Source organism: Pteropus alecto, unplaced genomic scaffold (genome assembly GCF_000325575.1).
Source record: "Pteropus alecto unplaced genomic scaffold, ASM32557v1 scaffold413, whole genome shotgun sequence".
In the NCBI taxonomy this organism is placed as follows: domain Eukaryota; kingdom Metazoa; phylum Chordata; class Mammalia; order Chiroptera; family Pteropodidae; genus Pteropus; species Pteropus alecto.
This window is the reverse complement of record NW_006434120.1, coordinates 1872412-1893311: the sequence shown is the minus strand read 5'-3', so window position 1 is coordinate 1893311 and position 20900 is coordinate 1872412. Positions and strand designations below refer to the sequence as shown.

General features: G+C 33.0%; 1 protein-coding gene across 2 annotated transcripts in view; it reads right to left on the bottom strand.

The window, feature by feature from the left end:
* The window catches only part of INTS6 (integrator complex subunit 6), an 83481-nt gene that overhangs the window by 39313 nt on the left and 23268 nt on the right, over positions 1-20900 (bottom strand). The window contains exon 1 of one of the 2 annotated variants that reach the window (XM_015587110.1): positions 15579-15802. The exons of the other annotated variant lie outside the window; for it this stretch is intronic. Within the exon in view, the coding sequence (XP_015442596.1) occupies positions 15579-15644 (66 nt within the window). The 5' untranslated portion in view covers positions 15645-15802. Of the gene's footprint in view, positions 1-15578; positions 15803-20900 lie in introns of those variants that run through there. 2 annotated transcript variants of the gene reach the window in all.

Here is a 20900-nt window from a genome sequence, read left to right as displayed (position 1 = left end):
TCAAATAATCCACTATATAATTAAGTTTAGAGCATCTAAGGAAGACTGAGAATTTTAAAAATCAGATAAATCATGTGTAATTCAATCATATAATAATTTCCCCATATCTATGACATTATTGGTCTTCACTTGGGTCTTCATAATATTATATTTGGCAAAACTTCAGTCTAAATAGACTAGTACACAAAGAAAATTATTGTTTATACTAACAATGTGTTATTTTTACTTGAATACAATTGAGGATTTCTATATTATTATTTGAAATGATTAATTTTATTGTTATCACCATTCCAGATATCTTAAGTAATTATCTTAATAGCTGACAGAAAAGAAAATGTAACTTCAATTTAAATTTAAGAAGACTATCCTGTTTCCCCTTCTTTCCTTTGGAGTACTGCCCTTTCACTTTTGAGTCTTTCTTGAACTTCTTTAAAAAAATAAAATTTATTTTTCTATAGATATATAAAATAAAAGGCAGATTAGGTAATAGTCTACCATCATATATACTCAAACTTTCTATATATATAAAAGCACAATTTCCCCTTTGTTTTATGTTTGATTATGGTTCAGACCCTAATTATTTTATTTCTGATTTTGCTAAGACTGGACTAAGGATCAACTTAAATTTTAATTATTTTGTTATTCACTGAGCACCTACCATAAGCCTGGCATTATTTCAGGATTTAATAAGGATTATACCAAGCCGAATAAATAAGATTTGAGATAACGATTTATAGCTAGCTCACTTTAAGAGAAACTATTATAAAACCTCAACTGATGAGGATTCTCATAATTATTTATTTTTTAAACTTGTGGAATGTAAAAAAAAATAAAAGTCAGCAAACAGTGAAAGAAGATAAAGGAAATTTATTTTTTAAACATATTTAATTCAGGAGCCAGATTTCTCCTGGCATACAACCTAACTGGCTCCTGGATGATGATCACACCAGATCCCATCATGAGTCAGGGTTGATCGATCTATGCATACCAACATTTAAGAGGTGTCCCCATGCACTTGGATGTTCTACCAACCAGTTCTATTACTGAAGTAATTTAAATTATATATCCTTTAATAATCATACCTCCCACCTTAAGTTTTAATGACCTATTTACCAGGCTGACTATCCCATCATTTTGAGAGCGGGCAGGGAGAAGGATCTCGATTCTTTTCTGCGCCCTACCCCCAGGTAGGATTTGTCAAATGAAAGAATGAGGTCCATCAGCCTAAAGAAAGTACGAGTATTATACAGGACAGACTGAGAGCTGCAATCAAAGCACAAGTGCCTCTGTGTCCTGCCAGCAAAAACTGTGCACCCCTCCAATCTCAACGTACATACAGATGTGGATTCAAACACACAAACATGGATTCCATAGTAGAGTCGGTGGTGAGTCGCAGAACCAGACAATCTTACCTCCAAGAGCTGGGAGTATTATTCTGTACCTATGTGTGTAAACAGCTAATCTCTATGGTCCTTGTATGTGCCCACACATAGAAAATTCCAAGACATTAACTGCAAAACCTGTCTGATACCTAGAGCAAGAGTAGGGAAACAACCATTTCATATGTTGAGGACAAAGCAATTACTCCATCTAGCTCAGTGTACTATACTCATGAGAATTTATATATGGACACACTTCCACAGAGGCCCACACAGACTATAACCTCACAAATGCTTGCCTTATTCAGAGATACAAAGAACGTGACCATATTATTATTTCTTGTAAAAATATTTACCTCATACACCAAACCATCACTTTTATATAGTTTAATGTACTAGCTAATACCAATGAATTTGACACAGTATCAAAGAAGTAATTAGGTCATTATTAATATTCAATTATTGTTATGGGAGGACTTTTTAAAAAAATAAGAATGGAGATCACAAATCAAGCTATAACTCAACAATTATTTAATAAAAGGCAACACATTAGATGCTGTAATTTCCTACCTTCAAGAACATGTAAAGAATTGTAATATAAGATGTGCAATAGTAAAAGCATGCATGAGGTACAAAGGAACAAGTGATTACCTGGGGGATGAACCAGGGAAAGCTCAAAGAGGAAGTTAGCATCTAAGTTTGAAAAATGAAAATTTTACTGAAAATCTAGAAACCTCTGCAGGTTGGGGGGACTATACAGAGTGAAGATCATGATCAAAAATATAGGAGATAAGAAATAAAAATAAAAAACAAACAGTAGGATAAAAAACTAAATTAAAATTCAGAACTGCTGGAGAATTTAGTACAAAATTGAGAAACTAAATTCGATTTTAAGAAAGCCTTTAAGAATGGGTAAGCTTTAATATGGGGGAGATAGAGGAATAACATGGGACATGGACAAGGGACTAGTGGTTACCAGAGGGGAAGAGGGAGGGGGCAAGGGGGAAAATGTAAAGAAAATGTCAAATAAATAAATAAATAAAGCTTAAAAATAAGAGAGAGATGAAATACTGCCATTTGCAACAACATGGATAAACCTCGAGATAATCATGCTAAGAGAAAGGGAGCATGTAAGGAAAGAGACAGGAAGCATTCAGAAATTAGTAGAGAAACCTCTGCAGGTTGGGGGGACTATACAGAGTGAAGATCATGATCAAAAATATAGGAGATAAAAAATAAAAATAAAAAACAAACAGTAGGATAAAAAACTAAATTAAAATTCAGAACTGCTGGAGAATTTAGTACAAAATTGAGAAACTAAATTCGATTTTAAGAAAGCCTTTAAGAATGGGTAAGCTTTAATATGGGGGAGATAGAGGAATAACATGTAAGAGAAAGGGAGCATGTAAGGAAAGAGACAGGAAGCATTCAGAAATTAGTAGCCTGTTTTGAGTAAAATTTAAAGAAAATATGGAGGCATAATAAGGAATTTTTGTCCATCTGCTAGTCAATTCCTAGTCTTTTTTCACTCTACTAAAACAACTCCCACTGTAAGTCATCAATGAACTTTTTTTTGGTCACTGTAGTAGGTGACAGTGTGGCAAAAGTGTTCTAGGCCTAAGTTTTAATGCAGGCCTTGCAGCTTCATTCTTACCACCTTGGGAGCCAGCCACCATGTAAAGAAGATTGAACTAGACTACTGATGACAGATCATAGGAGAGACAGAAGCCACAGAGACGAGAAGCAAGGTGCCCAAACAACAATGAGCACCAAAGCCCCAGACAAATAAATAAGGCTATCTTGGATGTTCCAGCCCCAGCTAAGCCCTTGGCTGAATGAAGCCAACCCACAGAATCTTCAGAATAAACTGCTGTTGTTTTAAGCCACTAAGATTTAAGACTAGTTACACAGAAATATATGACTAAAGGAGTCATTAAATCGAGTGGCGATTTTTCAGATTTGGCTTCCTAGCAGTTTTCAAAACTACTCACCACTCTTTACAAAGACTTTCATCCTTTGGCTTTCACGCTGAAATATTTTCATGGTTTTCCACTCCAATCCTCAACCCAGACCCAACCTGCAATACGTGGCATTAAATGCTGCAGGTCTTCAAGGCTCAGGCTAAAGCCCTGGCCAATTTATGTGCTAAACTCTAAACCTGCCTACCCATAGCTTCAATTACTATCTATACTCAGACAATATTTAAAATTTTTATATGACCAGCCTAGGTCTTTCTTCTGAGCACCAAATATTATTTTGCCTACTTGACATTCCCTCTTGAATGGCTCTAAGGAACCTCAAACTCAAACATATTTAGAACTGAAGTCACGATTTTCCTCCATTCAAAATGGTACTTTCAAAATTTCCTAGCTCAGTGAATAGCACCATAATCTATCCAGTTTTGCAAGAAACCATCTTCCATTTTCTATGATTCCTCTTCTTTTATGTCATCTTAGCCTCTTACAATCCCTCATTCTCAAGCCTCTGTACAGTCCCTCTGCCAGGTAGGATCATTCTTCCACTTTTGGTGTAGTAAATCCTACTCATTTCTTCATATCTTAGATTTCCAGGAATTCTATATCTAGCACCCTTATTGTAAGTTCTCATAGCACATATTCTTTCCTTCTGCTGGATATGTAATAGTTGCAATTTTGTTTTTATCTATGTGAAATTTTTAGCAATGTTTGTCTTCTCAAATCTAGATCCACGGAGGCAGAGCTCCTGCTTGTTTTCACTCAGAGTCTCATACAATGACTGGTTCATAGAAGAAATTCAATAAACATATCTGAATGAATAAATGGACAGATGGATAAATAAGGTAACTGACTACGCTGTGAAGGGTACTAAGGAATCTAATGGACAATGGAAAGCAATGAAACATTGTGAACAGTAGAATATTACACTCAAGTGGTGTGCTTCAGAAAAATTATTGCCACGATATGACTGAAGGAAACCAAGACAACTTAGGGTGCTACTCTCACACTTTAAGAAAAGCACCTGTATGATTGATTGATGGAAGAAGGAAGAGGAATGAAAGTCAAAATCAAGGCACTGATACCAAAGACAATTACAGAGGAAAAAAAGTAGTATAAAAGTCCTAATGCTCTGATGCTTTCTCTACTTCTAGTATTATAGTGATGATTTAACATGTTCAAAATGATAACAAAGTACTGTAAGAATGATGACTTTTTTAAAAAACTACAAAACTAAGTTCCAAATACACGCACACAAAACCAGAAAGAGTATTTTTCTCAAAAGACGTACAATAATAGCTATCAATTCTAATGTTTAACTATACATAATTGATAAATAACATCCCAAATTATTCATAATCTAACATAAAACATTTAAACTTGAAAAAAATATAAAGTATTAGGTCAGAAAGTCAATTTAAAAAGCATGTTGATAAAGAAACTTAATAAAAATATAGTAAAAGGTGTGAATCATTTTGAGGGCCATTATTTTCTATGTAACTGAGCACTAAATGCTTCAAGCACAAAAATATACCAACGAACTTTCTATGGCACATTATGTATGTCCCTATCTTCTGGAAACAGACTATATTCCATATAAATAATAATAACCTTTTCTTGATAATTCAAAAAAAAGGGAGGGGGGAAAAAAGCTTAAAGACTTCTTGTTCATACCACATATTGCTCAAAATCACATAGCAAGTTAAGGGCTTCAATTAGATATCCTGCACTGAATCATCTCATTTAATCCTCCAACACACCTATTACCTATAACTTAGATTCTAAGGTGTATTGTCAATTTAATATATTTCTTTGTTCCCCCCAAATTTAACAGTAAATGTACATAAAAAAAATTTTTCCCAACAATAGCACATAATTATCCATATGGGCTACATATCCCTGTCTCCTTCTATATCAGAGAGTTTCATAGAGTTCCAGTATCATAGAGTTTGAGGCTAGGTCTTCTGAATCCCTTTTGGCCATCTGAGGTTAAACAGAACATCAGTTATATTTTTTAGCCTGTGCTTATGATCTTTACCTCTTTAACATCTTTAGTTTTAACAGTACGATTTCAAGGTATATTAAAGACTACTAGTATTTCATTTGCATTTCCTATTTGATTAACCTTAGAATATTTTTCTATTCTCTTTATTTCAATTATAAATTACTGGAAAATATAATGCTTTCCTTTAAAAGGTTGGCTTTGGTCTCAGGGCCAGTGACACAATGGATAAAAGGTTGGCTTTGGACAGATGAGTGTTTCCTCAGTAACAGTTCTTCATAGTCAGCAAAATAACCATAATACCATCTCGGAGCTTTGAAAGTTTTACCTTGCATCTCAGACATTTCGCAATTTCAACTGCCTTTATTTGCATTGCTTGTTGTGCATTAGGTAATCTGATGTATGTATTTTTTTATTTCAATGCTAATTCACATAAGGTAATAATTTCCCTAAAACTTTTTAAGAAACAATTAGAGATCCAAACTGCTCTTAAACTTCTATGTGACTTCTCATTAAAAATATATGGCAAACAGACATAATGTGTGAAATATGTTTGGATTCTAATTCAAACAAGTCAGGAAACTGGGATACAGATTGAATATTAAGATATTGAACCCCTTCAAATTTTTGTTAAGCTATAAAGATAAATCAAAACTTAAATTCAATTAATTAAAATTCATATTAAAAAACTAAATGTAATAAAATTTGTTAAATTAGAATTTTGTAAGGCTATAGAACACTGCAGATGCAGATACATAAGGATATGCATAAGGATGCACACAGAATTATTTAAGTGAAATGATACAATATTTGGAATTTGCTTTAAAATATTTCCCAAAAAAGAACAGGTAAAATAAGACCAGCCAAATGTAGATAATTACTAAAGCTTGGTAATTAGGTTTATTATTTTATTTTAATAATAAACATAATTATTGGTTTATTATTCCTTAGGTTTATTATTTTATTTTCCCTACTTTTGTGTATGTTTGAAAGTTCCATAATAAAATTTTTAAACACTGAACATATGAGTCAACCAACACGATTAAAAATGCAAATTGTTAAAAGCCTCTGTGGAAAGGAAATGGGAATGAGAAGAGAAAGTCCTCCTTTTATTATTAGGCCACCTGTAAAGTATTAGCCAAATGTTCATGTTACTTACATCAAAACATTTTAACTCTTTTAAACAGAATATTAAAATTTCACCTGACATGATGTGCTTGCTTACAAAGCAAATAATTCAGCCCCTGTGAAAGTTAAATGATCCACATCTATGCCTAAATACTCAGTGACAGAGGTAGTACCAGATACACAAGTCCATCGCAGGTTATTTCCTGGCTGAAAGATAACTAATTTCCCTTGATTTCCAAAATGCTGAAAAGGGTAAGGAATGGGTAACACTTCTTAGAATCAAAGAAATACAGAATTATCATTTGGGGGGTGGAAAGAGGGTAAGAAAACCTTGACATGAAGAGATTGATAAATTTGCCCCAAATTACTGCAGGTTCTGGAAAAAAGATTTAAATGTATATTCTCCCACTTTACAACATCCTTGTTACAAATCTGGATTCCTACCTAATTTTTACACTGTGCTTATACTGTCACCATACTAAAATCTGTTTTTCTGCTTGACTTTATAGTAAATAATTTCAGATTGCTGCTTTCTGGGTTTCTATGTCTGCTTACTTACACCACTACTTTTGTGAAACAGTTTCCTCATCTATAGTATATAACAAGAACACACATATATAAACAAGGTTGGTTTAACATTAAAAATTAACCAAACTAAGAAGCTTTTTAAAAGAAAAATATGATTATCTCAACATATTCATAAAAAAAATTTGACAAAATTTAATTCCTATTCACGATTTTTAAAAAATTCAGCAAATTAGGAACAAAGCAAAATTTCCACAACCTGATAAAAAGAATATACAAAAAATATACAGTTAATATTACACTTACATAGTAAAAGGTTACACTCACCACCCCATCCTCCATGATCAGAAACAAGATAAAGATGTCTGTTCTCACCACTTCTACCAGTACATTAAGGCAAAAAACAAAAAAGGCAGATAGATATTGGAAATGAAGTACAACTGTCTATATTCACAGACAACATGATCTTGTAAGCAAAAAAAGTGAAAAAATCTAGAAAAGCGCTACCTAATAACAACTGAACTCAGGACAGTCACAGAATACAAGGTCAAAATACAAAAATTAACTGTATTGCTACGTACTGGCAACAAGTAATCAGAAATTTAAAAGTAAAAAGACTAATTTACAATTGCATCAAAATATATGTACAAAACTTATACAATGAAACTACGAACATTGTTGAGAAAAAGAGACTTAAAAAATCTGAGGTATACCATGCTCATGGATCAGAATAACCACCAATGTAAAATGTCAATTTACTTATAGATTCAAATTAACCAATAGATTCAATATAATTCTAATCAAAATTTCAGCAGGCTTTCTTGTAAAAATTAACAAGAGGGTTCTAAATTTATACAGAAACTCAAGGAACCTAGAAAAAATAGAACAATTTTGAAAAAGAAAAAGTTGGAAGACTTATAAAGCTATAGTAGTCAAGACAGTGTTGTACTGGCAAAAGACAAAGATAGAGATCAACAAAACAGAACAGAAAGCCCAGAATGAGGCCAACAGACTTTCAACAAAGATGCCATAGCAATATAATGGGGGAAGAATTATCTTTTCAATAAACGGTACTGATACAATGAGTCAATAATGTGCCAAAAAAATGAACCTCAACACTTTCTTCCCATCATACATAAGAATTCTAAATGAATCATGACCCTAAAAGTAAGAGCTTACATTATTAAAACTCCTTGAAGAAAATACAGGAGAAAAATCTTAGTAATACTGGGTTAGGCAAAGATTTCTGAAATAGGAAAAGAGAAAACACAATCCAAAAAGAAAAAACAAATATAAAACATTTGCTCCTCAAAAGACACTGTAAAAAATGAAAAGGCAAGCCACAGACTAGGAGAAAATATTTGAAAACACGTACCCAATAACGGACTTGCATCCAGAATATGTAAAAAATTCTTATAAACAACCCAGTAAAAAATGGGCAAGAGATCAGAACACTCACTTCACCAAATAGAGATACAGATGGCATATAAGCATATAAAAAGATGTTCAATGCCATTAGTCATTCGAGAATGCAAACTAAAACCAAAATGAGATACCACTACACACCTACTATATTGTCTAAAATTTAAAAGACCGAAAAAATTCAAATGTTGTAAGGATGTAGAGCAACTAAACCTCTTATACATTCCTGGTGTGAATGTAAAATAGTACAGCCACTTTAGTAAACAGTATGGCAGTTTCATATAAAGCAAGGTATACACTTACACTATGAGCCACCAACTGTGCTCCTATGTATATACCAAAGAGAAATGAAAACGTACATCCACAAAAGGACTTGTTTGCAAATATACACAGTGGCTTTATTCATGGTCAAAAAAGTTCTATCTGGTGAATGGATAAGCAAATTGTAGTATAGTCCATACAATGGACTCAACAATAAAAAGGAACAAACTACTGCTATATGCAACAACATAGATAAGTCTCAAAAGCCTTGTGCTAAGTGAAAGAAGCCAGACACAGCAGACTACACACTATATGATCTCATTTATATGAAATTCTCAAAAAGGCAAAACCGTGTGTGCACATGTGCGCGCACGCACACACACACATCAATCAAGTGGTTTCCAGAGGACAGTGATAGAAATTAACTGCAAAGGGGCCTAAGAGAACTTTTTTGGAATGACATACACTTGCCAAAATTCATCAAGTTTTGTATTTGAAATTGCTGTCTTACCGTACATAAATTATAGCTAAATAAAGGGAACGATAACAACAAAGGAAATATAAAGAAATGCAAATTTTGAGTACCACACATTTAGTGGCCAAAAAAAAAAAAAAAAAAAGCCTCTAGAATACATATGCCATTTAATTTGGCATCTAGTGCCTTATACTATACCATGCAAATGATGTGCATGTGCGTGCACACATCTGTTGTGGAAGTATTAGACTTAATTATTAGGAGGATAATCTAACTATGTATCTTGCTCTCTCTCTCTCTCACTTAAGACAACAGCACAAAATGGAAGCTTCAGAGTGGCTTTATTATAAGGGATAAGTACTTTAAACGCTTATTAACAATAATTTATTTGCCTGCCCTCCACATTCTTTACTCCTTCCCACCAGCTGAAATTCAATTATAGTATCAAATTAGGATGTGTTGTAAAACCAGTATCAACCATTCAGATAAAAGCAAAGACAAAGCAACAAGTAGAAAGAACCTAGGGATCCAGACAACAGTCTGGAGCAGAACTGCCTTAAGCAATTCTGTCCGATGTGAGAGAAAGAAAAGCTTTCTATCTTTTTAAGCTACATTACTTTTGTCCCAATTACAGCCGCTGAACCAATATCCTAAAAAATTATACCATTCCAGCAGCTTTTCAGAATCCCTGAATGTTCAACTAGATGCTTGTCAATTTGTTTTGCTTTGTTGCAGAAAATATGTATTGAAAGAGACACTGTATGTGCATTAAAGGCAGGGAAGCACACATTCTAATCAAACTAATGCTCACTGTGTTCGTGATTTAAATAAATAGGGTCAAATCACACGCAATTATTCAGATTTGACTAGATAATAGAGGAAAAAGCTTCAAATAAAATTATAACATTTTCAGTGAAACTGAATGGTTTATTTCTTAAATCTCTTTCCTAAAATGTAATGCAGCCTTAGCTCTTATTCATAATGATTAACAAAAAAACAAAAACAAAAACACATAACTAGTAACAGGCCCTTATAGATTCATTTCAGTTTTCTCCTTCCCAGTAGATTTAAGAAAAGTTCTAAGACTCAAGATTTAGCCCTCAAATTGCCCTAAGATTTTTACCCTTTAATAATTGTAATCCTCGGTTATTTTTCTGATTTTTTCCAAAAATAACAGTTAAAAGTCCAAGGATACCCAAAATGACATCATCTGGTCAAGAAAAGGCATATGAAAGAAATCCACTTATCCTAGAATTTGCTGCTTGGCATTAGAGAAAAACCAATGCACTGTTATAGCACCTGTATCTTTCTGCCTAATGTTATAGCTTTATTAAAAAGGATGTACTAAATGTCACTGAATTGTTTACTTTAAAATGATTAATTTTATGGTCTGTGAATTTCACCTCAATAAAAAAAATATACAAACCTTAGCAAAAGCCAAGCCCTTTACCAACCCAGTTAAGGAAAACTCCAAGAAAGAACAACAAAGACTAAGATGGAAGTAGGAGACAAAAAATATGATGATGATAATAATGGATCAATTCAAAGTCTGATATCCAGAAAGAAAGAATAGAGACATAAAAGAGAAAAAAATTATCAAAGAAATAATAACACTTCTGAAACTTAAAGGATATGAGTTTCAACTGCATAAAGGATTGGCGTCCCTTACCCCCACCTTTTTTAAGGGTTAACTGTATATACAAATATCGAATCAAAAAGAATATGTTGTTTATATGTTATATGTCAATTATATCTCAATTAATACACATATACTAACCCAAGAGCAGTGCTGTTCAAGTAGTTTATACTGTGACACCATCTATACACTTAAAAATTGAGGACCCTTAAGAACTTTTGTTTATTTGGCTTATATCTATCTGATGATGTTTACCAAAAGAAAAGCCAGGAGTGTAAACCCAGAAGCCAAGAGGAATGTGAAGAATGTTCAACAAGATCAGAGAAAAATTAAAAACCAACGATTGGATTTGGAAGATGAGGGAGTTGTTAGAAACCTTATTAAGAATGGATGAATCAGAAGCCAGATTATAATAGATAAAGGATTAAAAAGGAGAAAGGAAGTCAAAGAAAAATCAGAAACGATTTCTAAATTTGCTGTGAAAGGAGATAAATTAAGAAAGTCACTTGAGAGGGAAACATGGTATGTGGAGGTAAAGATATGGGTTTTTCCATTTTTTTATTTCATTTATTTAGAATAGGTGAATCAGAGAGGCAGAGTCGTACAACCATCACCACTAATATCAGAACATTTTTATCATCCAAAACAGAAACCTCATACTCATTAGCATCTCCTCCTACCCCCAAACCCTAGCAACCACTATTTCTGTTTCTATGAAATTGCCTATTCTGAACATTTCATATAAATAGAATTATGCAATAAGTGGCCTTTTGTGTCTGGCTTCTTTCACTTAGCATGTCTTCAAGGTTGATCATGTTGTAGTATGTCTCAGAATTTCATTCCTTTATGAGAGATCTCATTTCATTATAACGCTAAATAATATTCTATTGTATGGATATGACAGTTTGTTTATCCAACAGCTGATGGACACTGAGCTGTTTCTACCTTTAATTATTATGAATAATGCTGCTGTGACATTTTACGTGGACATGTTTCATTTCTTTGGGGGCCACAGGTTAACTGTTTAACTTCTTGAGAAACTGCCAAACTATTTTCCATAGCAGCTGTATCACTTTACATTCCCATCAGCAATCTATGAGGGTTCCAGTTTCTCTACACTCTCAACATTTGTTATTATCTATCTTTTTTATTACCGTCATTATAGGTGTGAAGTGCTCTCTCATTAAGGCTTGGAGTTGCATTTCCTTAATGACTAATGATGGTGAACATCTTTTAATGTACTTATTGGCCATTTGTTTGTCTTCTTTGGAGAAATATCTTTTCAATCCTTTGCCCACTTTTTAATTGGGTTGTCTTTTTATTTTAACAGTTCTTTGTATATTCTGGATACTGGGACCTTATCAGATAAATGATCTGTAAATATTTTCTCCCATTCTGTTACTGTCTTTTCTTGATAGTATCCTTTGAAGCACAAATATTTTTAATTTTGGTTAAGTCAAATTTATCTAATTTCTCTTTGCTTGTGCTTTGGGTGTCATGTCTAAGAAACCACTGCCCAATCCAAGGTCATAAATATCTATGTCTGTTTTTTCTTCCAAGAGTTTTAACTCTCACATTTAGGTTGCACACCCATTTTTATTTCATTTTTGTATATGGTGTCAGGTAAGAGTCCAACTTCACTCTCTTCTAAGTGGCTACTGAGTTGTCCAGTACCATTTGTTGAAAAGATTTTTCTTTCCCCATTACTATGTTGGCTCCATTGTTGAAAATCGATTGACCATAAATGTATGGGTTTTGTTTCTGGCCTCTCAATTTTATCTGGACTCTCAATTTTATCCAGTGATCTATATGACTATCCTTATGCAGTACTGTACTTTTTTTTTTAATCCCACACTATAATCTAGAGAGCAACAGATTCAAAATAAAAAGAAATCAATGGTCAAGTCTCAGCTCTGCCTCTTAACTTAGGAATTGTCTATACTAAGCTTAATTTTCCTTACTCTCACAGAATTGGGAATTGAGTTGTGAAATTACCTTGTAAACAACAAAAAGTAATACAATTAAGTTTAACACATATTTTAATGATTATGCTCAACCTCAAATTATTTCAGCATCTAGGAATAACAGAAAGTAACAGTAAGAAAGTACCTAGCACATAGTAGGCCCTCAATAAATATTTATTTGAGTGAAACTAACCACTTTCCAGTTGTTTTGTATTCTTTTTATTCATTTTCTATGACTTAAGATTATAAGGAAACAATTTATAAATTTAAAATTATCATACTTCAGGTTTTCTTTAGCAATTATTTCCTTGAAAAAAAATTAAGTAAATTTCCTTAGCCTATTTCTCACTTTTTAATATTACCCAATATAAGCATTTAGAGTTCTCATGGTATTTAATAAGTAAAGGAAAATTAAGAAAGTCAAAGTGAATTTTATAAATTTTAGTAACAATTTGATTTTAGTTGGTAGTTCCTACAGTTACACTTTATAGTTACAACGTATACACCCTTTAAGTTTAAAAAAATGCTTTTTGGGGGTTCTAGTAGTTTAAGATTGATATATATTCAGAAGAGCAATTACTTTGCAATTAGCAATATGGAAAGAATTTCTTTAACGAAGTTTACTCCAAGACATTTCAAAAGTGAGGTCTTTTTAATTTTTTAACAACTTTACTGAGGAATAATTATCTACCATAAAATTTACCCAGTTAAAAAATTCCCAATTATTTTTAGTAAATTTAAAGTTGTACAACCATCACCACCATCCAGTTTTAGAATCTCTCCTGCCCATTTGCAGCCAGTTCCCAGTGCACCCCCAGGCAACCACTAATCTACTTTATGGACATTCCATAAAAAATAGAATCATGTAATACATGATATCTAGTTCATCTAGCATAATGTTCTGGAGATCCATCCATGTTGCAGCATATCAGTAGTTCATTCTGCTAAATAATATTCCAAATTTCTTGATGTCTTTATTACATGACCTACAATTATGTCCTCTTTTATAAGAGGGTGAAAAAAATTAGTTGTCAAAAATATCTACTCCTTGTATATTCCACACTACTGCCACTATCTTTCTAAAATCCCAATCTGATCACTGTTTCCTCTACTAATATCTCTTCAATGGTTACTGTCAACCTATAAGGCAAAGTCCAAGTTCTCTGGCAGAGCATACATGATGGGCCATGCCAATCTCTCCAGTCTCATTTCCTGCCGCTTCTTTCTTGAACAGTCTGCCAACTATCAGAAATGAGGTTCTTCCATGCTCTCTTCTGTCACTTTTATGCCTTTACACCCATCTACTTCACAAACTGGAATTAATCTTTCAAAGTCCAAGTTGAGACATCATTTCCCAGTGCCAGCCTCACTTTCTCAGCAGTTATGTCATGCTGTAACTGTTTACCTATCTCTTACAAACTCATGATCTCAGCACCTAACTTTGTGTCTGAATCACTCGTGTTCCATAAGTATTTGTTCAGTTAAACTGAATACATTCTGACTTCTAGTATTCTTTATGCTCACTTCATTAAGGAAGATCAACTGCACTCTAAAACTTACAGTGAAAAGAATCTAACAGAAGTAGTATACCACAATTTCGCACTCTAGGGCAGTGGTCTACAAAATAGGGTATACTCCAGAGATCAGCAAACTATGGCCCACCAGCAAATCTAGTCCACAGCTTGTTTTGGCAAATAAAATTTTATTGAAGACAGCCACATTCATTCATTTCAAGTATTGTCTATGACTGTTTTCACTTTACAATGGAACTCAGTAGTTCCAACAACCCATATAGGCTAAAAACTAAAATATTTACTATATAGCCCTTTAAAAGAAGTTTGCCAATCCAGGTATAACATATCATCCTGCATAGTGTCGGGGAAAAAACTATGAGAACTTCCTCTGCATAAGTTTTTTCACCTCATCTTTTTCAATTTCTATTTCTGCATGTTTTCTAATATTAATAGAGCAGTGACAGTTATAATTCCTAAATGTCAAAATGTACATACACTGGGGATGGTGCATGCCCATATTATTATTTCTAACAAAATTTTTCTAAAATAATAATATGTGACTCAATTAAAAAAAAAAACCCTAATAAGTCTTAGGACAGGTTTTAGAGTTTGAAAATTTAGCAATAATTTTAAGAACAAATGGGTTCTGTAAGTGCTTCAAGCACAGAGAAAGAGGCCTAGACTTAAACATTTTCCAAACCAAAATGCTCAAAACATCTCTAAAGAATCTTTTCAAGGGGCTGAAAATGTTACTTAAATGATGCAGGCAATACTAATATTCTTCAAGTTGAATGGAATAAAATATGATCTACGTAAATCAAAAACTGCTACAAAGATGGCTGTTTTATAAAGAAATTATAAATCAAATTTAAATGTCTTTCCAAATCCTGAAGCCCAATTGCCTGATATATAATAGATATATAATAACTACATAAATAAAGAAAATACCTGACTAATTTTTTTAATTCATCTATACTTAACAACATAATGTGATTTTGTAACCAAAGTGTTTCTTACCTATCATAGCAGAATGTTTCCCTTTAAGACAACAGATACTGACCTCAGGTTCTGAAGGACCCAGGAAATACCGAATTCCTCCCTTTATAGATCTTAAAGTTAGGAGGGCAGTTTCTAATAATTCAAAAATTGGGGTCTGATCATCATAACAAGTTTAGAAACTAAAGTTAATTTACCAATTGAACCTGTATCTGTCAGGTTAGGGATATCATTCTATGTTGAATCATATTCTCCAACAAATAGTCACAGCCCCCAGAGAGAACTACACTCTACTCTGCTCACCTTTAAGGCTTTTTTCTGAGGCCTTCTGAGATGACTAGCATCAGACTTTTGAGGAAGGCTAGCCATTAGACAAGGCTTTTCCCCACGATCTGACTGCTTGAAGTGACATCCAGGATCAGGTCGATCCTGTATCCAGGAATCATGACCCTCCCTGAGGCACCAGTCATCATGAGACAGTCAGTGCACTTTGGCACTTCTTGAAAACCACTGGGCTGCTCCTTTAGCTGAAAGGAAAAAAAACATCAAAACCACAACAAACAAAACAAGGGGGGAAAAATCAGTAATTCAACCTGAAAAGACAGAGCGTGGGGAAAAATATACCAAAATAGCCTTGTCTAGATCAAAATGTAGCCTTGCCTTGATATAAAGATTATAGTTTCAATATTGTTCCAGTCACTGCAAAGTTTATTTCCACCATACAAATCTAAAAAATTTTAAATTTATTGTATTACATCTGAAAAGCACAACTGAAAGTGGAAATTACATAAAATAACTATTTATGGAATACAGCTAATTAAGTATAATGAAGGTATTTATAAACGACTTGCAGCCTAAGGTTTATGTGAGTGTGCCTCATCAGGGACCAAGTACTCAACTTTTTCACGCTCTCATATTGTAATGTGATTTGGAGAGGCACGAAATACACCTACAGGCTGACTTTAACTCAGTTTATTTGGAAGAAAACTGCCAATGCAGTTAAAGCCAACTTACTACGATTCTTAATTACACACTGATAAACAGAAGGAATTAAGCTTGCATCCTCTTTAACTGACTTGACACTAATACAAGGTGTACCCACTCCATACAGAATGCCTTTATGCTAGCATTCTGAATTTCAATGTTCACGCTTGTTTGAAATAAGCAATTTTAAATGTTCACATCACTATGGTCTTAAATTCAAAAATGTAAAAGATCTGATAAATAAATAATAAGGTAACTAAAGCTGATTTAATCTGCTTCAAAATAAATTCTAACTATTGAAATCCAGAAATAAAGTCCACTAATTTGTTTTTAAATACAAAATACTTTTCCTAAGACATAATGTTAAAAGGCAAGAAAAATCTTTGAGGTTATTGTTTTAAAAGTTGGCTCACAACTCCTTAAAACATTTGTACCCTAAAGATAGATACTTTTTCAAATAGTTATTTTATATTCCTTTCTACTACTACTTATCCAATAGCCCTAGTCAATTAACACTACCAATACCCACAGAGATTCCCAAGTTGGAAACCTCAAAATACTGTCATTTTTGTTGTTTTTCTTGTTTGAGAATATGATTAAAGCTATAAACCTGCCCCTGAGAAAAATGTGCATATACATAGATGGGCAACATCTGGATAAGATTTCAGGGAATTCACAGAACCTCTGAAGTCCAAGCCTAGACCTTGGGTTCAAAACCCCTATAAATCACTGCTTTTTTCTCCTACCTTATTGTCTTTGAAGACCTCCCTAGCATGTCTACCAAATTTCAGATTTCTGCCTTCCTATTCAGCACTTGGCTTAGTTTTACCATGCCCCATGTTTTTCCTGAATTGTTGCATGTAGTTTGTGAATTCTTCCCAGTTTACCATCTTCAATCTATTTTCTTTCACCTTGCTGACAGAATAAGCTTATTAAAATTCAAATTTGATCATGTGATTCACCTGCTTAACATCTTCAATACCTCCTTCCCTATAAATGTTAACAGAATCACATGTCCAGTCTCCTTGGGGTGGTTATCATCTGACCTCTTCCTACATTTCAAGAATCCATTCCTCCTACCTACTATTTCCACACACCACTCATGTATTCTATAGTTGCCCAATAAACCGTTTTCGTGCCTTCATACTTCGGCGTACTGTTTCCTCTTCATGAAATGTCATGGCTCATTTCCTTACTCATCCTTCAAAACTTAGCTCCTCTATGCTCTCTCAGAACCTTCTGTTTATTTATACCATGAGATTTACCTCAATATATTACAAATGCTTATTTACTTGCATATCTTCAGGTAATATGTTTTCTAAGGGCAAGAGCCTTGCTTAATTCCACCTTTGCATTTCTAGGACCCAGAACACAGGAGTACTAAATGTATGGTATGTCACTATTCCTATACACAACCGGTTACTATGCACCGCAAGAAAATTATTGCCGAACTAACCTAAAATAGTCTTTAAAAATTCAAAATCAGAAGAATTTATTATGGAAGGGTATTTAAGCAGCAACTCTTCAGAAAGCAAAAATTAAGTGTAAATATCATCAATTCTTTATAAACTGTCCTCATCTGGATCACGTATATACATACATATATGTTTTAAATAATGCTAGTTATGGACATCGAACCAGGAATTAAAGCATAAGAAAGATAACAGAATAATATTATGTTGTCCTTTGGACAAAAACTCCTAAGCCATGGATAGCAGATGTGACAGATAATACGAATTAATTATTCCCTTTTTCTTATCCTTTCTTCCTCTATCCCATCTCAGAGTCTAAGAGTCTTCCTCAATACAGCAAACCATAAACAGTAACTAGATTGACTGCAGTCGGCACAGAAGTTAATATTTCAAGGCTATCTAATAACTGATTCTAAACTACATCTAACACAATAAAAAATATTCACAGAAGACCTATTCCATTTCCCTTAGAAACACAATCCTGAGTTTAATAATTCTAAAGATCAAGAATTTTTATCTTAAACAAAGTATTTTGCTGGCTTTGTAAATCAAAAACAGTTTTAACTTGTTTTATTAAAGTTATTCATTTTCACATGTATTTTTTGTTGTTTTTAAAATATATATATATTTGTAGGTATACTATGTTCTAAAACTATGTCTAAAACTATGATTTCCAAATCTGTGCATCAAAATCAACTGGGACACTTCCAAAAATACAGATCCCCAGTTCAGTTCCTTACCCAGATCAACTAAAACAAAATTTCCCAAATTAAAGCTGAGGCATGTGTATTTTATAAAACACCCTAGGTGCTTATGATGTAGCCATTTGGAAATTACTGTTCTAAATATCACAGTAGTTTAATTTATATATGGAAGAGCCAGAATCAGCAAGAGTAATAGAAATGTCTCTATGAGAAATCTTCCTTACATGTGCAGTGTCTCTTATTGCTTATTGGTTCTGACGACCTAACAAATGCTGGATAAAAGTTGCTTCGCCCTCTGAATAAAAATTATTTTGATATATCATACCACAGATTTCTAGATAGTATATTAGTTATTATAGCTATATAGCTTCAATAAAGAATAATCAGCCAGCATTTCCTTTTAATTATTCTACTGTAGTGTCTATCTACAGGCAATCCTTCAGAGATTTTCTTTACACATGACCTTGAAAAAAGATATATTCAATAAAAGTATTACAAATGTGAATTGTTGAAAATTCACTACAGGTATTAAATTGAAATATTTCATCAACTCCTTTTAATTGTGCATTTTTATTACATACATTTTCTATATGCTAATAATTGCATACATTACATTTTGCATACATAATGTATACATTTCTATAGCACACCAGAAGTAATAATTCCAGAGACTGAGAGAAGTGAGTCAAAAATGTGGGTAAAAAAAAAAAAAAAAAAAAAAATACAAAAAATCTGCATCCAACAAATTATTGGAAAGTTGCATTGATAGAAACTAACATATACAGTAATGCTGTACATATGTTTAGAACATTTGAATCAGAAACCAGTTAAGGAACTAATCTTGATATTGCTATTGAGCCCCTAGTAATATCAATATGAAAGGCACCACTACTAAGAAATAAACATGAAAACTCAAATGCACTTACACACAGATCTGTTTGATACATTCTATCATACTACAGTGATATCCCTCAAGATTCCTTAGTGGTCTTTTTGAAAAAGAAAAAAGAGTACTCCAAAATTCTAAGTATACTAGGGGAAAAAAACGACTATTTTAAATATGTATTTTTAAGTTTTAAATGACACAATTTAAAGAGTTTGACAGCTTCTGGCACATATTTTTAGAGATTTAAGTGAATAAAAACATTTTATACAGGCAAAGACAAATGTGGTTTCTTTCACTTTTTCAGATATTAGAAAGATTAATAAATTCTGGATTGTTTTTTAATCAGTACAGATCATGAAGTGTTAAATACAAACTATACTTATAGGTCTTAATTATCCTTGATTATAGGTCAGATTATCCTTATGAAAGCTAAAACCATTTACATTGCCCAGAATGATCCAGAAAAATCACTAATATCAATCAACATCTCAAAGACCAATGGGACTTCTGCATCAACTTTTGAGAATTGAGATGAAAAGATAACACCCCAATTCTACAGCCACTTAAACATATTAATGAGATTGCTCAGGACACTTTTTTTTTCCTAAAAGCACAGGCCCTCTCTGAACACCTGCCAAGAGGTTATAAAAGTAATTGTCTTTGTCTGTCTTAAAAAGCTGGGAAAGCTCATTAAAGGCAAAACTTTTAATGTCAAAGGCCAACAGTTTATTTGACTGCAAATATCTTCTCTAAAATGTTAGCCTCCAAGGCAATTGATAGAGATGCAGAAAGATTCTTCAGCATATAAAAACCTCAATATTTGAAAGATAATACTACTATTAGCACTTTCAAGGAAGAGAAAAATAACTGCTACACTTTCCTGGAATGTCATTCATCACCAAGAAGGTACTGGCAAGATTTCTTCTGGCTACTTTGTTGAGCGATATCGTTAGCCACGTGTTCCTGGAATCATAGTACAGAATATTTTTCCATTGCAAAACATTACCAGAGAAGACCATTGCAGGAATAAAAACCAGGAAAAAAATCTTTCAATAACTCTAATTATGATATGGTGATTCTACCAAAACATCTGATATATTGGTAATATAGCATGATGAATGGTACTATGAATATTTGGCCACAAGTATGCTTATCAACATCAAAGATTACTAGTATGGCAGTAAACAATCTAGTTTTCTTGTGTATCAGAATTCAAAGTCCCATCTAACTTACTCTTCCTAAATGAAAATATTGCTAACAACCAGTTTTATCAAATAGCTCCATTTTAAAAGAGGCAAAAAAAATATACACATACTTTTCCAATACAAATGGTTACAAAAGTCCTAAAGCGTTATCAAAAATAGCACACCAGAAACACTCATGATATTTCAGACATTGGTCTGGACTTTATTAAATAAGGCCAAAAAAAGATAATTACAATTATGAATTAAGGTAAAATTATCACATACAGCTCAAGATTTTTGTACGTATTACAAAACAAACTACTACTCTTCTAACTCCTAACACATCTCCAAGTGATGAGCTGTCACAGAGGAAATAGTACCCTTAAATTATTTTA